The sequence below is a fragment of the Branchiostoma floridae genome, chromosome 11 (genome assembly GCF_000003815.2).
Source record: "Branchiostoma floridae strain S238N-H82 chromosome 11, Bfl_VNyyK, whole genome shotgun sequence".
NCBI classification, from domain to species: domain Eukaryota; kingdom Metazoa; phylum Chordata; class Leptocardii; order Amphioxiformes; family Branchiostomatidae; genus Branchiostoma; species Branchiostoma floridae.
This window is the reverse complement of record NC_049989.1, coordinates 17,113,384-17,130,938: the sequence shown is the minus strand read 5'-3', so window position 1 is coordinate 17,130,938 and position 17,555 is coordinate 17,113,384. Positions and strand designations below refer to the sequence as shown.

Genomic DNA, 17,555 nt, shown 5'->3' with positions numbered 1-17,555 from the left:
AAGAGGATCGCGCCAGCAAAAACAATACGATCCCTTCGGGCGAAACATAATAACCACGAGGCGTCATAATATTTTTGTGTGTTTCTTTTAAGATAATGAAGAGTCTGTTCCGCACTTGTCTACTTTTGGTGGTCCTCGGCTTGGGAAATGCTACAAAGTCCGCGTCTTCAGACCCAAGGCAGCTGACGACAAAACTAGTGAGGGCTGCCCTGCAGTCGGGCCTGGATGTTCTGTCCAACTTCACGGACGGAAACTTGGATGATACGGAACTTCCTCCCATGTCCAGGAGAAATATCAGTGAACATTGTCGCAATGATATATCTAAGTACTGGCAAGACCTTCGTAATGGAAAGACATACGCTCTAATCAGTAAGTGAAGTATCTATGTGTCTGCGATTTCTTAGCAAGACCTTCAACATTTATTACCTCCATGAAAATTGGTGATTGTGTTTGTTTGTTTGAGTGAGTGCGTGCATGCATGTTTCCAAATATCTGTGATCAGCATAACTATAGAACCTTGAGATGGAATTTAATGGCATTTGGTATGTTGATAGAGGTTAAGAAGTTTTAAGTCAAGGTCGACTTTGACAATGCAATGTCCCATTTTCGCTGGATAAGGTATGCTATTGATATTTTGGTGGCAGATAGCCCTTTGATGCCAGGAAGTAGTGTTGTAGGTTGGGGTCCCTAGTAGTTTGCTAAGGAGCTGCTTGGCTTTTAAGCTAAGGTATGTGAGTGCGTATATGAAATAAGTAAAAGATTGACGAATTTCCATGACATTTGTCATAGGGGAATTTAAAAAGATATTTATACAATAACATACGGATTAAGCACATCATGACGTAATTTGCATTATTGATGATGAAAATCTGTTTTTGAGATATCACTTTACAATTTGTACACGTTAGAAACATCATTCATGGTGGATGACATGTTACAGGGCACTACGTGGTGTGAAATTTGCATAATAATGTGAACGTGCCATAATTCCACAGTGGTAAATGGTTACCTTCCTGTTGTTAAAGTTGTTGCAGGTGATAAAGCATTTCCTTTTCTTCGCTGCCTTCAGTGCTGGATGCCTTTGGCAAACCCCCAAGTGGTATTCTGAGCGGGAACTACAACTGGCTCGGAAGATACTCAGAGTGCAACAAAGTAATCGGAGAACAACACGATATCACCTTCAATGGGAAGTACTACGTCGCTACCCTGACATCCGCCCAAGTGAGTTACTGAAATTATAGTATTCCTCTTGCTTTAGAAAGGTACACTGCATAAAACGTTTTTCTTGTTAATCTTGTTTTGCGTTCTCACAGAAAATCTGTCCATGTGGTGAGTAAAAGAAGAAAAATCACGTTTGGCATTGTAAAAGAAGTCTCATAGCCGTTTGAGTCCATTGGCGCAGTGCATTTCATGGTATTAGACGCTGCGCCCAAACTATCTCCTTTCTTTGCCTTTTCATTCCCTAACCGAAGTCAGGTACCCGCTCTACACCTTGATGGAGTGGGGAAAGTCATGTTAAGGTGTTTCCCTGATAGTATGGACACAATGTTATCGAGCCAGGAATGAAGCCTGTACCCGCTCGACCCGAGTCCTATTTCCTTGAGACTCGCGCATATGAGCCCGCAGTATTATGCTTCTTTCCTCCAAACTTTGTTTCTACCAGTATTTCAGTTGAACATTTCCTTTTCTTTTACTTTAAAAGTATCTCTCTGTGTGTGCGTTGCCTCCACAGACGACTCCGGGTATCACACTGAAGTTCGGCGTGTGTGTTCCAAGCTCGTGTAGTAAAGATGACGTCATTCAACAGCTCGAGGGAAGTTAGTAATATGAACCATCTGACATACTCTGTAGCATGTCCTGCCAGAAAAATGTTACTGCTAGACTTTAACACCTTGTACTATCAAAGAAACATAAACTAAGTCTCCAAGCAGATCTTGCGTGGCAGAAGACAGTTTCATAAGCTGGGGATGGAGTTTAGCTGGCAGAGGAGTTTCCGTGGCCAATTTACTCCTGTGCCGGCTAAACTCCTTCCCCAGCTTATAATACTGTCTTATGCCACGCAAGATATGTTTGGAGATTAACATGAACTATCAGTCCAATAAAAAAAAAGTAGCTGCTAATCTCTAAGCAGATATTGGGTGTCCAATCTACTGCTGTCAGCTAAACTCTTTCCCCAGCTTATGATACTGTCTTATGCCTTGAGATTACCGATTTGCCAGTTGAAAAGTTTAGTCAAAGCGTGTCCTTCCAAATTTAAATGGTTTATATAGTGGCGCCCATCTCCACTTTCTAGCCCTTTGGCCACGCAGCTCTGCAAGAAAATGCAATAGCGGCGAGCCCTGCGCTGTGTATTTAACGTGTTTGCCTTTACCTATAAGTTATCAATACTAAACAGATAGGCAGAGTGAACTGTCATTAATCAATTAATGAATGTACAATAAAGGCAATTAATGATAAATCGTCGTTATCAATGAACATTAATATCAAAACCACACCTTAACAATTCCAATATACCTCTCCGGTAGGTACAGCTTTGGAAGGTTTTGTGAGGCAAGGAGCTGTACAAGTGACGGCGCGATCCGTGACTACCCGGCCCGTCAATGCTGGAACAATGGCTTCGATGTAAAAACCTTAATCTATATCGTTCCTTACCTCTTCTGCGCTTCACATCTTATATTTATATCAAGAATAGTATCACACTGTTTGTTTGTTTGTTTGTATTGTATACCCGTAAACCGCTTCATGGCATAACACATCAGAGTGCCAAATGCAGATTGACTACTACTCTGTCCATAAGTGTGGTGGGTTCTTTTCCGTACTCGACATGTGGCTGTATGTTCCCAAACATGGGACCTCTGTCTAACTATTCTCCGAGCAGATGTTTCGGCCTAGTGGATAAAAGCGGCAGGAAAATCTTTTCAGCTTCCGTTAGAATTCATGTTCGTTGCTAATGACTGTGAATTGTTTCCCATACATGGATTACTGTGGTACAATATACAATCTGTTGCCTTATGTTTGTAGCTCCTAAATAGAGACATCTGTGTACCTTTACTGTAAGGTAAAATGTAAAGCTTAAGAAAAAGTTAGCATTTTTTTTTTTTGGATGTCTAGATATGGAGGCCTTTTTAAGTATTTTCCCGTTGCTAAAACTCATAATGACTGAGAGACGTATTTCTTTTTGGAGATCTAACGCGAGTGAAATCGTTCTGTCCATTATTTTTCGCAGCTCTATCTGCGCAACACTTGGTACTCTTTTGGTGCTTGGCACAGTGTATGACTTCATGATCGACCGACCCAGGAAAACCACCATCAGTAGCAAAAAGGTGCTGATCTGATATTCTATACGACAGCGTTATATCATTTTGTAGTCTACTGGTTTTGAAGTGAGAATGATGAACAATTCCACTTATTGATTCTTTCAAAATGTTGACAACAGGCATCGCTTATTATTGTGCTTACAAATCGACCTTGTTTATAGTGATTCTTATGATTTTGTTTTCTGATTTCTTTTATGGAATCATCAGCTGTTAAGAGTATTGCATTTAGGATCATTTAAATGTTGTCGATTAGTCTTTTGAGGTTGTATTTTCTTTTTACTATTTTTCTCTCTATTTTATTCCTTATCCTTACTAAATTGTATTAAAAATAGGGCTTTGAAGAAAAGGATAATGGTGAGAACATCGGGAATTCAGCTATGTCATCTAACAAGCGACAAGGTAAGACATTCATTCAATTTTGCCACAGTAAAAATTGAACGTTTTGGTACCTCTAATATACTAACTGAAAAACTACAGCGTAACGGTCGTAACGGCTAACGTTTCCCCGATATTTAAAAAGACAAAACGTTTTGAATTGATATGTTTATATGATAACATGGTCCTTTATTCCCAACAAAGACACGATCACAGCCAAAGTTTTGTTTACCGTCTGTAACCTTCCTCACAACAATACTCGCTTTCTTTCCGCTAGGTGTCGCTGCTAACACTGCGATCCTAAACGTTATTGTCATATTACCAATTCTGGGATTCACCAGCATTAATAAACAATACGGAAGCCATGTGTACAACGAATAATATTGTCCAGCGACAATGGGATGCTTAACGATAGGAAATATGTCTATAATTGTTAAGACTGTGCCTTGTTCCAACAGAAAGACAATAACCATGACTTTTCAGTCGATCACCACGACCTTTATCTTATGTCTGATTTCGCTACGCTCACCTTTGAAAATCAGTAGTGCGTTGACGTCAGGAACAAATCAAAGTGGTGGTTGCTGAGCTCTGATGTTAATGCCAATCAGTAAATCTCCCAACTTTTGATTCACTCCTTGCGCCATCACACTTCCGACTTCCGGATGGTCAGCGTAGGGAATCAGCCATCTGATGAAGGTCTACGAGATTGACAAAAAGTTTGTGATTGTTTGGAACAAAGTTCAAACTTACCAACATTGGACTGTACTAGCATAGATGAATCTTCCTTTCAAAACGGGTCTAATCTTGTTGTATCTATCGGCTCGAAGGAGTAGCTGCACGCCTGTTGCTGCCTTTCTCCTTGCGGAAAAACGTAGCAAAGCTCCTCAGCACCGAACAGCCGCTCGACAGTATCCCATGTCTGCATGGTATCCGCGTTATCAGTATGAGCCTCATCATCTTCGGGCACACCTACATTATAGTGATCTTTGGACCAACCGCGGGTGAGTTTTCATACTTCCCTTCATACATTGGCAGACATATTATGCTATAGATTATACGTATGTTAAGGATTATAATTATGATAAAATTATTGTATACATTTCCCCTGATCATTATTAGTTGGATAAGTCTACAGCGTTTACCAAAGACCTAGTGAAAAGAGGGTCGCAATTTTTTTTTCATATCTAAATGAACTTTGGCAAAAGAATAATGATATTAATACGTCGATGAAGGTTAGACATCCAGATAAGCCCAAAGCAGTTACTGAATCAACTGTGTATGATTTTGGAATTGGTCGGACGTTTCAAGTAGCATCCTCTACCCTTTGTGAGGAAAATCAATATTTTCTTATCAAAAACCTGCTCTTTATCATGTCTTTCGTCACGGACGAAATGTGTTCAGTTAATTTCAGTTGATGATTGCTGGTATAAGATACGTCAGACCGTTTGCAAAATCATTTTTGGCTAGGGCCGTCCCTCGGATAGGACGTTAAATGGAGGTCCCGTGTATGGGGAGAGTCACACCCCATTCACGTTAAAGAACCCCCACACGTGCGATGGTGCGGTGTGAGATGGATCAAACCCTTCTGTCTGGAGTTGGTGATTCACTTCAAATCACCCGGTTGGAGGCCTGGCGAACCTCCATACCGTATCAGCCAGCGAAAGGGTATATCACCCCGTAAGGGGCGGTGTAACCCCGCCGCGTGTAGACATGTGCGAACATGTGCACATGTGTGTATGGCGGCTTTGAAAAGGTGTTATTAACACCTGTTTCGCCATACCCTCCAAATGGAGAATCCTAATAAATAAATCATTCCTAAAAGAGAGAAAGATAGAAAAGAGAAAGGGGTGGTAAGACGGTTTGCTTGCCTTCAAATGATACTGAAATGTTTATGAAATGGTTTGCCGGCAACATTTTTTTCTTTTCACTAGATAACCAACTGAATTTTAAGGATTTTATCGAATCCATAACCGTTCGAGCCATCACCGGAGCTTTTTTAGTGATACCAGTGGACACTTTCTTCTTCCTGAGGTATGGGCAGGACTGTCTTTTATAACGCTGAGATCTAGCATTACTGATCACTAACTATCTTTTATATAAATGAATTTCTATACGTATGCCATCCCATATGGATTAAGAAGATTTGTATTAAATATAATCTCATTTCCTGGCATGAAAACCTGTTTGACGTCAACTTTCTCTAATTTGTAATAATAAATGTTAAAGAGCTTGTAATTGATTTTTGTTTTTGCTAGATTTGTTTTCTAACCAAATCTGAATCTGGTTTTGATATATTTTGCCATGTATCTCTGTTTCATGTGCCATTTAATGTGTTTCACAACATCATTTCCGTTCTACATCTTTAAAACATTAACATGAACTTAAAGGGTATGTAGAAAATATATTGTCGCATCCTTTTTGTTAACCTTTATTGTATCATTATAGTGATCAATATAGTGATTCTATATAATCATTTTTACAGTGGGCTGCTTATGGCGTACCTCCTTCTGCAGCAAATGAACAAGACGTCCGTTAATTACCTGATGTTATATGTCTACCGTTACTTTAGGTGCGTTTTCCGTAGTTTCTTGACAAATGGGGGTTTTTGGCTTTTATTTATGTGTGCGTATGTATGAGTGGATGTTTGTGTGTGTGTGTGTGTGTGTGTGTGTGTGTGTGTGTGTGTGTGTGTGTGTGTGTGTGTGTGTGTGTGTGTGTGTGTGTGCGTGCGTGCGCACGTGTGTTTGTGTGCGTGTATGAGATGTTTTGCTAGTGTTTTCTATTTTATTCCCCATCCTCTCCTTCGGTCGTGGTGCTTCTTTCATGACTGCTAGGAGGAGCTAGTACACAAGAGAGAATGCAGGCAAATGTCTGCTTCTTCCTAGTCTTCAATACCCTGCTCTTGCAGCACACCCAGACAGCTTCTTAAATAACAGTTTTCACTCCTGATAGAAATGTGTTTTATTTAAAACTATGGTATGGATTTAACTAAATTATTTTTTTTTCTTTTATTTTGGCGACGCCGCACGGGCGAATCCTAATGGTATAAAATTGTGTGCGAGATATTGATGACAAAAAGCTTAGTCACTCGGAGGGAATCATCCCGCATTTTCTGGAAAATATTGACTTTCTTGTTCTATCTGGACCTTATCTAGCCTTCCCTCCACAGATTGACACCTGTAGTATTGTTTGTAATGATGATAACCGCATGGATGGTTCCTCAACTCTTCACGGGCCCGGTGTTCCCAGAGGACTACCAGGCATATGTGGGATGTTCAGCCACAAATTGGTGGAAAAACCTGCTGTATATCAACAACGTTGTTTACGCTGACGACCAGGTTTATTTTTGTTTATTTGTTTGTTAGCTGGTTTGTTTATTAAGTATGACGGGTGAATAACTCGTCAAGCCGTATCAGATCTGATTTCTGTTACCAAGCTAAAACCTGCAGGTATGAGACGTCTCGAACAGGGATTTGTAACTACTCTTCTTGACTAGTGTGGTGTTTTTTTTGTGTGTGTGTGCCGGTGTTGTGATTCTTTTTCTTCAAATATGGGACCCCTGGCGTCCCAAAATTATTCCCAAAAGGACGCTAGAAGCTAACAGTAAATCTTTGCAAAATTTGTAATAATAAAAATAACTTGTAGTTTATTTGTATTGATTGAATTATTTCTGTACCAACGTTCTGTTATGATAAAAAAAAAACATTTGACTGTCAAAGTCCATTTTTTGCGAATGTATGAGAAATTTACCTCTCTGGCATCGCGTTATGCAGATAGAACATTAGATCAGTAGATAAGAAGTTGCAGAAATTTTATGACGCTCCCGGCTTTCTTGACGAATAGTTTGAAAGCCCAGGTGCAGGTGACTTCTTTTTAACAAATATTTCACGAAAAATGGCTATAGAAGTAAATAGCGTATTTACCCACCTTGTATGCTCTCTTCCTATTTATTCTCAGTTTGAAGAATATATTTGGAGAACATATGCTAGTTTTAATATAAAACACTCTTTATTTTTCACACTTCAAATATTGTTCTCATTATCAGTGCATTCCGAGGACATGGTACATCGCAAACGACATGCAATTCTTCATCATCGGAGTACCCATCGTCTACGTCTTGTACAGGTTGTTATGAACATGTTTATGTACATGAAGACGGTCTAATTTTTTGTTGGGGCGGTGGATTAACAGCATTACACAATACGATATTGACTTAGTGCATTGACTTGTAACCCATAACAGAAAATAGAAAGTTGCAGCACTCCAATATGGCGAAAAAAAAACACCGATCGCGCGCTACGATCTAAAATATGACAGATTTCTCAATACATCTAACAATAGTCCACCTTTATCCGGGGTAACCTATATTCGTTGTTTTAAAAAGCAGGGTAATACGTGCTATAATGCTGACGAAATGTGAGTTGTAACTGACGGCAGCACTGTATATTTTGAAAATATCACGATTTGAAACCACCATCCGTCGACTGGATATCACTAAATGCGCTGTTCTGTAAAGCAGCGGATATAGGTTACCCAGCAGATAAAGGTGAACTAGCGTTAACGGCCAAAGCGTTTTCCATGCTTTTGTATTTACCTCCATGAAATGTCATGGAGGTTATATTTTATCCTGTGTTTGTCTGTGCATCTGTGTGTAAACAAGATAACTCAAGAATGGAAGGGGGAATTGGTTTCATACTTAGTGTGTTGGCAGTGTTTGATGAAAGCTAGAAACGGTTAGATTTTGGCTCCCCTAGCGGCTTTCCTTGATACTGCAGCGCAACTTCCGGGTTTGCTATCTCGGTGTTCTAAACATGCTATGGTCACGATTTTTGAGTATTAGATAGCTCTTGTGCTCAGGAAAAAAGACATAAGTCTGGGACCCCTAGCGTCTAGTTTTGGGATAACAGGGGCATTTTTGTCAAAAAACCTCTGACGAGGATAACTCAAGAAGGGAACAACGGATTTGCATGATTTTTGGTATGTAGGTAACTTAGACAATGTTGTACAAGATAAGATACTTATTATGCAAATTAGGAACACATTTGCATAATTAATGAGAATATTCTATCATAACAGTTTTTTCGATGTATCTCTTGTCCCGGACGCGATATGGTCGAGGCATTTGGGTGGTAGATAGCTTTTAGTGGGGCAAGTTTCAGTCCCCTAACATTTAATTGTGGAATTGCAGGGGCGTTTTTGTCAAGGCACTCAAAAGAGGATAAATGCAGAAAAGAAGGACGGATTGCCTGCATTTTAGGTATGCGGGTAGCTTGGGCAAAGATGCTTATAATGATATGCATTTTATGCAAATGAGGACTTAATTTGCATAATCAATGAGGAAATTGTATATTCCTTTGCAATAACTGGACTTCGATAAATGTAACATTTGTTAATTGTAACATATGCAGATATGAAATATGCAAATGAGGAACTTATTTGCATAATTTATTCAAAAATTGCAAAACAACTTAATGATTAATGATCTGAATTTGGGAATTTTACTTGTGACATGTGCACTGTACGTTATTCAATGATTAACAACACCATGCATAAATTATGTTAATGTTAAATCTTTTGTATGAAATTAACAAAAGCTCTAAATATTGATGGAGGTCTGAGGTCGCCGAACTCTAGTTTTATTTTTATTTTCTATTATACGTTTTATTTTAAAATATTCTTATTATAAAGTCAATGGCTACACAAATGTATGTTAGGTTTACTCAATGTTTAGTGTACGTGGAATGTTGGCCCACCTTAACTGAAGCCTAAATGATTTCCTCTATACCCAAAGGCGCTGGTACGTAGGCATTACCCTGAAGGTCCTGCTGCTCATTGCAAACTACACTGCTGTAGCTGTTGTGGCGGCAAAATATAACATTAAAGCTGGGTCTACGTAAGTCTTAGTTATCTTTTTCCTGATTGGGAAATATAGTTTTTGCTGGAGTTGTCTTCTTAGTATTATCGTTTCTTCCTCTTCTTCTTTTTGACAAAATGCTACACGAAAAACATTCTGCATTTCGCAAAAATGTTCCTTTTTAGTTTTACTGGCTCCTTTTGTAGCATACTAGCATAAAATACAGTGTTGATCACGGGGTTAGGATTCCCGACTGCAAGCGTGTCCAAAGGTAAATCGAACGGTCCAGGGTTTGAATCTTTATCCGATTTGAGGTAAAATTTAGTACCGATGCTAGAACTCGTGTGAAAAAGAACGTCCAACGCCACTGAAATTTCTCACTTTAGATAATTGTACATAGTTGAATACTTGTTTTCATACTGTGCGTTTTAATTTGTTTTGCACACACAGACCTGATCTAACCAGCAGCTGCTTCACAGAATACTACATCAAGCCGTACTGTCGGATCGCCCCCTACCTCATCGGCATGACTGTGGGTTGGCTCCTTAGAAACCCAATCCGGACTCCTGCTAGAAACAAGGTTTGTTTATTAACTTCTTTTTTTTACTACCAGGAAGTCTTGTCAGACATGTAAGTAATAAGGCACAATAGGTATCGAAACAACTATATATGACTTTGAAGTTGCTAGAGTAACTATTATATGGCGTAAAGTAAGTGAATAGACCGATGGCATTTGGGTACATGGTTCCGACTGTTCATGCGCATGGATTGTGGGTAACATGTCAAAGGTGAAGGCTCCTAATATGTGAACAGTTCTTGCCTAGCTAGACGTTCTATTATTGTATTTCAGAGGAATTCACCGCATTTAATTGCCCACGATTCATTTTGCTTCGCATGCGCAGTTGGAACCTTTAACCACTTCATTCATGCCGTTTCGGTCAATTGTTGTCACCTACAAGGACACAAGCTTTAAGGATTTAAGCCTCCATATTTGTTTTCAGAAGTCATCTCGCACCCTTGTTTCTTATGAATGGTGCGCCGTGGTTGTTGTGTGCGCCCTTGCTGTTGTGTACAGACTGTACGGCGTTTACGGTGGGGACGTTCTCTCACGTTCAGAAGAGGTTCTCTGTTTGGCAGCACAGCACACCGTCTGGGCGATGGTCATGGGTTGGATGGTTGTCGCCTGTCACCACGGATATGGAGGTACTAAATAGAAGAAACTTTACCCAACAACTAAAGATGAATTTTTTTAACAATATCATTGGGATATTTTGATCTCTTAGCTTCCGTTAAACACTGATATTCTATATTTTATTGTTGCGTGTGCGTCTATCTTTGTGCGTGTTTGGGCTTTCATATATTCATAGCCAGCGTAACTTGAGAACCTCCAGAGGGATCGTAATGTCATCTTGATACCGCAGCAGAACTTCCAGTTTGTTTAATCCTTCGTCCTGAACGCGGTATATGGTCTAGTTGTTATAATACAAGGAGACTAGTCGTGTCTTAGTCTGTGTCCCACGAAAATAACGCCCTGCAGTTCGAGGGAAAGCTGCTAGGGGGCCAAACCTAAACAGTTTCCCCTGTCCCATATCAAAAGCTATTTGTCACTAAACTATCAAGATTCTGGCACTTCCAGGACAAATGACACAAAACCAAAAGTTCTGCTGCAGTACCAAGATCAAGCACCAAGGGACAAAAACTCAACCTCTAGTTTCGTATTCCTGATCAAATATCAGGCTCACAATAGGTTTGGTACAGTGTTCACCAATCACCAATGGGAACACTTGTTGTCCACAGGGGTGCTAAACTCCATCTTGTCCTGGAAGTTTTGGATACCGTTGAGTCGTTTGACGTACTGTGTCTACATGATACACCCCACACTGATAGACGTGGTCCATCTCACCGCAGAGACTCCTGTACACATCTCTACATTGAACATGGTATGCATTGATGACTGTATCACTTTATTGCAGAAGAAATTGCGTTTCCTTCGTAAAATGTTAAATTTTGATATTTTTTCTTCTTCGTAAGGAAATCTGAGACTAGAGGGTATTTATGTAATCAAAGATAAATTGGATATATTTTGAAAGTATGAACCGCTTATTTGACAGTGAATTCGGTAATTCTTGATATACTTATTTGTCACAATACTATTGTTATTGTACAAAGCTGTAATGTTTCCTTGCTTGACTTCCCGCTTACATGTTATCGTTCTACATTTAACCCTATTCAGACCGGGGGGGGGGGCTTTTGAGGCCCGCGCTAACTTCGATGTCCTATAACGCCAGAACGGCTTACGCTAGAGCCACCAAATTTGGTGAGTTTTCCCAAAATATTGTTGGGAACAATTTAACGAAGTTTGACAAATTTTTCATTTTTTCTTGTTGCCATGGCAACCGTTTGTTGACAGGCAGTTTTGCCAAAAATCACTATTTTTGGTTCTAACTATGTATTTTTCACATTTATTTGCTATATTACTGCGATTTTGTTACATAAATAAAATCTTATATTATTCAGCATATCTTTCATAATTATATATGCATAAATTATGCTAATTTGATGACGTCATCAGCCCAAAATCCAAGATGGCGGACCGAATGGCCAGATCAAGAATAAAAAGCAAATTTTCCCTTAAAATTTGTAACTATATGGTATTTTTTCATCAAAAAACATCTAAATGAATGAATTTAGTCTATTTCCATTGCCCTTTGTGATTATTTGTTGCAAAAAAAGTATTTTTAAAAATTCAAGGTGGTGGTTATAATATGGCGGAGCCCAACTCGTATCTTAGATGGGCATTACGCCATGTTATGACGTCATATTGACGTCATTGATGTTGCTATTGGCAACACAAGTCGTAATGAACATTATTATTCTGCACTTGTTGTTACATTTTTGCAGCATAACTTGAAGTTTTCTGAGAATACCCATTTTTCATGGGTTTGGCCAATGTAATCAAATTGATGACGTCATAATTACGTCATCTTACGTCAACGTAACGTCAAACGTCACATACTTGTTAGATGTTATGTCAAAATCATGTCCTGAAAATTTAGTGGCCCTACGGCACGTCGTTTTAGAGTTATAGGACTTAGAAGTGGAGGGCCTCAAAAGCCCCCCCCCCCCGGTCCAGGATGACCAAAAAAGCCCGGTCTGAATAGGGTTAATAGGTATTAGCAATTTTCATTTAAGTATCAGACAGAACATTACCTACTTTTTATTGTTCTCTAGAAGGTGTTGAATGGTTTCATAATGGTTTCATAAAGACAAACTCTAAGTGTCTAACACTAGCAGCCGAGGGGTTGAATCGTTGTTACACTTTACATACATATTGTTAGCCTTGGCATCCATGTACAAATCAGCATACAAAAGAACAAGATGTTATCATTAATTGGATTAATAAAAAAAAGTTTTAGATTCACAAAACTTCCATAAAAACTTGCATAGGAGGTTGCTGGTTACCATATTGTCACAATTGGTTATTTTTATGATACTGACCATATATTGTTATGCCTCTTTGAACGCTCCAGAAAATAACATATTTCTATAATCTTTATAACGTTCTAAATTTACAACTGGGATGGAATATTAAGAACTGCTTGATGTGTTTTTCTTTCAATTTTTATTGTCATTTTGCAACATATTTGAGAAAATGATTCTTGCGCCAGAATGCAGCCACATATAAATGTTAAATGAAAGATTTAGTGACATGATTTCATTTAAGTATCAGACAGAACTACACTACCAGCTACACTACCAGTAGCCTTGCACCGTCTCAACATGGCTTCCTGTCAAGAAGATCTACGGTTACTGCGTTGATACACATCCTCCAAACGTGGCACGAAGCGTTAAACAGTAACCCGAAGTTGGACGTTCATGCTGTGTTCGTTGATTTTTCCCGTGCATTTGATACCATCAGTCATAGTCAACTGCTCATGTGCCTTGCTGACATGGGTATCAGGCGGTCCTTATGGATGAGCATCAGCAGCTATCTGGAAGGACGTACACAGAAGGTAAAGTGGGGTCCCTGTGTATCTAAGTCCCACGACGTCCTCGCGGGTGTTCCACAGGGTGGTATTCTATCACCAACACTTTTCGTCATCTGTATAAATACCTTGGATGCAAGGTTGCCAAGGCCCATTGTTCCTGTCAAGTATGCGGACGATCTGACAACCTCTGAAATGCTAATGGCGTCACTTCCTGGTCAAACGCAGAAGGCACTTGACTCCATTGTTGAATGGGGGGAGGACTACTCTCTCAAGGTAAACGGGAAAAAGACAATGGACATGGTTATCAGCGCAAGGAAGGAGGTAAACATTCCTGTCCCTCCTCATCCGACAATATCCGGACATGTGATTCAGAGGACTACGTCTTTCAAACTACTTGGAGTACACATCACTGCCAACCTTACCTGGGATGAACACGTTCATTTCATGTTGACGAAGTCCCGTCCACGTGTGTATTACCTTGCAGCAGCAAAGAAGGCTGGTCTCCCTACTGATGTCTTGCTCCAGATTTACCTAACATTCCTACGCCCCTTACTGGAGTATGCCAGTCCGGTGTGGGGAGGACTGCCGAAACACCTGTCAGACAAGCTAGAAGCCATGCAGAGGCGCTGTCTTAGAATCATTGGTATCCCATCTGACTCTCTGCCCTCACTATCAGACAGACGGGACGCAGCGACGCTGAAGACTCTACAAGACATACTGCGGGACAGTAGCTCTCCGCTGAGGGAGTTCTTTACTTCACCTCAGGACAGTTCGTACAGTCTTCGTCGGGAAGCCCGATACAGGGCATCTAGAAGTAAAACGAAGCGACATGAGATGTCATTTGCACCCCGCTCTGTACGATTGCTGTACGAAAGTGCTAGATGATCGGTAAAGAATGTTGGTTCTGTCATGTATATTTTCTTAATCCGATTGCTGTCTAATTTTAAATGTTGTAAATGTATTAATGTTTTAAAGTTGATTCTGTGACTGATGACGTATTTCATGTGTATATACATGCCAAGTCATCCAGGAATAAAGCTGAATCTGAATCTGAATCTGATTTCTAAGTTCTCTTATTCTATTTTATCAGGTCTATTTCTTCGTGGGAAACTTGGTGCTGTCATACGACCTGGCCTTTCTGATGTACATAACTGTGGAGAGTCCGACAATGGAGCTACTGAAGATATTCTTCAACAAATGAGATAAAATACCCCTGTCACGTCTTAATAGCGTTAGGTCGCCTTTATCCGCGAGGTCACCTATATCCGTTGTTTACATTATTTAGGGATGTTAAGTCAGCAGACAGCGGTTTCTGATTGCAATATTTTTAATATATTGAAAATGATTTAAAACATTGAACCTCCGCCGACTTTGTGTACGTAAATACATGTACCATATGTTTTGGAAAGGACGTAGATATTAGGTTACCCCAGGGATACAGGTGAACTAGCATTAGACAGATGAAACAAGCGTCATGTGACAACAGTTATTCGCGTATAAGCAATGTTTATTACAAAGTCTTCCTCGATGGCTAATTGAATGAAACATGAATGTGAAATACAGATAGTGAAGTACCAGTTACAGTTTTGCAGCAATAACAGTAGAGCATGTTTGTCAGAAAGAATTAAAAGTTTATTGGGTTCGACTTTTTTTGAGACGGTGGAAAGAGAAACTTGATTAAGCTATAGTGATTGTGTACATTTATTTTGTAGATAGTAGCACCGACAGCTAGTAATTATGCAAGCTTACCTTACATTAACTTACATTCTAGTGGTATCTGAATATAGGACTGCAGTGTAAGTAGCGACACCTAGCTGCAGTAGAAAGTGAACCAGTCATATATTAGACCAGTCATATGTATCAATGCCTACATTATTGCAATACTATATTAAAGAATTATGTATTCCCTTATTTTTATGTTCACTAGGCTGTTAAGCTTTATCCTATACCTGTATTCTGTACTTTACTTTTTATAGCTTTTGCCATAAATTGTATCATGTACAATTGTCGTGCAATAAAGTTCTTCTCTATATGATCTATCTATCTCTTTCTTTCTCTCTCTATATATATATAGATGTCATTAGTTTCTTATGCCTTTTAATTTTGCACCACCAAAACTTTATATAGCATAGCGTAAAATGGTAAACATGCATTTCACGTGAACATACTAAAAGGGTTAATACGTCGAAAGTTCGGGGGCAGTCAGAAGGGGGGGAGGGGGTAGTCAGTTTGTCTTTCACGAAGCACAAAGGGTAATCAGCCTACGTTCTTGTCGTAATCGAAAGAGGGGGAGATTGTTAACATACAGTTTACGTGGTTCAATGTTGATTGGTCTGGGTGTTGGTACTTTAAATGAACAAAATTTTCTACGACTCCTCTTACTTGGTTTTGTGACCGTCACAGCAGCCGTGAAATCCTTGTATCGCCGAGTTGGTCTCCAGCTGCGAACTAGTGCGGTGCTTCTTTGGTTCATGATCGAAAACAACTGTTGGAAAAAGAAGTCCATAGTGCTACAGTAAAGGCGCGTTTTAACGTTTCGACTACTTTGACATCGGAACAATGCCGCCAAGATGATAGCTTTACAGCTCAAAGCGTTGTTACTTCTTGTGTGGTTTCCGTATAGCTTCGCGCGATACAGTGCTGCAGGTTTAAATCATTCGTGTTTGGTTTCCACCGGTCCAGTGATGTTATGTCGAAATCAAACCGACAGCTTAACATTTGCTTATTCTAGGCCTGAAATATTGGAGGAGTTGCATCTAAGCGGCAATCTACTTCGATCTTTTCCGAATTTTCCCTACATGCCGAAGTTATCTAAAGTGCTTCTCAGGCAAAATCTGCTCATGACGTTCCCGTGGCTTTCATTGAGAAATGTTTCCCACCTCCACGAAATGGTTCTCGACAGCAACAATCTAGCATCTATCGAGACAAGTGAGAATAGTGTTCCAACAAATCTACGTAGACTTTCGGTGAGTGAAAACAATATACGATTCATCACACCCTTTCCAAATCTGTCTTACCTGGAATATCTTGAGCTGTCCAACAATAAACTTAGAGTGTTTCCGTGGGCATCCTTCCCTAACCTACCACGTTTGGTAAAACTAGATCTGGCCTTTAATCGGTTAACACTGGTCGAGCCAGCAGGTATATTGGACACCATTACATATCTCCAGATACTGGATCTTCGAGCAAACAACATGACGCGATTCCCCGAGGCCTCTCTGCGTACAAAATACCCTATCCGACTTCTACTGGCACTAAACCCTGTACATTGTGATTGTAGCATATCTTGGCTGTTTGAAATTGATTGTGATAAGAACTCGATGTGTTGTCAAAATAGCTCTTACTGCAATGGAAATGAATGCAGCGTGTGTTCAGTAGGACCAGAAGAGAGGAAGGTATCAAATATCCTTTGTGAGACCATGTCCTTTGTTACAACCTTCGAATACAAATTTAAGAATGGACTGGAAGAACTCCTTAAGATATGTGAGCCCCCTCAGACCTCGACCATGTCCTTTGTTACAACCGTCCCGATCTCGACACAAGCTGCAGAAGAATTGACGAGTCTGACATTCCAGCCAGAAGAAATAAACGAGACGTCTCCTCCAGGTAAGTGGTCGTTGAGTGACGGTTTACTTTACAATGTAGATGGCAGTGCGTTCTATCATTTTCTGTTGATTATCTCATGAAGCTATGACATATTGTCTTGTGACACGACGATATAATTATGCTTTTGACTCGCTCTGCCTGACAACCTGTTGTCTATTTCTGTCTTTATGTCTCTCCTTCACACACACACACACACACACAAACACACTCTCTCTCTGTGTGTGTCCTGTATCTCTCTCTCTCTCTCTCTCTCTCTCTCTCGCTCGCTCTCTCTCTCTCGCTCGCTCTCTCTCTCTCGCTCGCTCTCTCTCTCTCTCTCACTACCCCATTTCAATGTGATGTTATATTCTAGCTTGAAATGTTAATAGCCAGGTCCTTCTATGATATTACTCTAGCTCCAGAAATGACATCCAC

The 17,555-nt window shown here is 39.9% G+C and overlaps 1 protein-coding gene across 1 annotated transcript; it reads left to right on the top strand.

Annotated features, from left to right (window-relative positions):
• Nucleotides 1-37: 37 nt before the first annotated feature.
• LOC118426704 (nose resistant to fluoxetine protein 6-like) lies at nt 38-15,539 on the top strand. The gene is made up of 16 exons (XM_035836236.1): nt 38-369; nt 1,070-1,221; nt 1,733-1,817; nt 2,526-2,622; nt 3,227-3,323; nt 3,650-3,716; nt 4,520-4,693; nt 5,624-5,723; nt 6,175-6,261; nt 6,862-7,030; nt 7,738-7,817; nt 9,484-9,585; nt 9,997-10,126; nt 10,548-10,749; nt 11,344-11,486; nt 14,626-15,539. Exons 1-16 carry the CDS (start codon nt 96-98, stop codon nt 14,734-14,736), a joined length of 2,070 nt encoding a protein of 689 aa, XP_035692129.1. The 5' UTR covers nt 38-95; the 3' UTR covers nt 14,737-15,539.
• Nucleotides 15,540-17,555: the final 2,016 nt, after the last annotated feature.

Bases quoted from the DNA above. Each gene is read 5' to 3' on its own strand.
- LOC118426704 (XM_035836236.1), top strand. From the start codon at position 96: ATGAAGAGTCTGTTCCGCACTTGTCTACTTTTGGTGGTCCTCGGCTTG. The intron at 7,031-7,737 runs GTTTATTTTTGT...TCTCATTATCAG, and splicing joins TTGTTTACGCTGACGACCAG to TGCATTCCGAGGACATGGTA. The intron at 10,750-11,343 runs GTACTAAATAGA...TGTTGTCCACAG, and splicing joins CTGTCACCACGGATATGGAG to GGGTGCTAAACTCCATCTTG.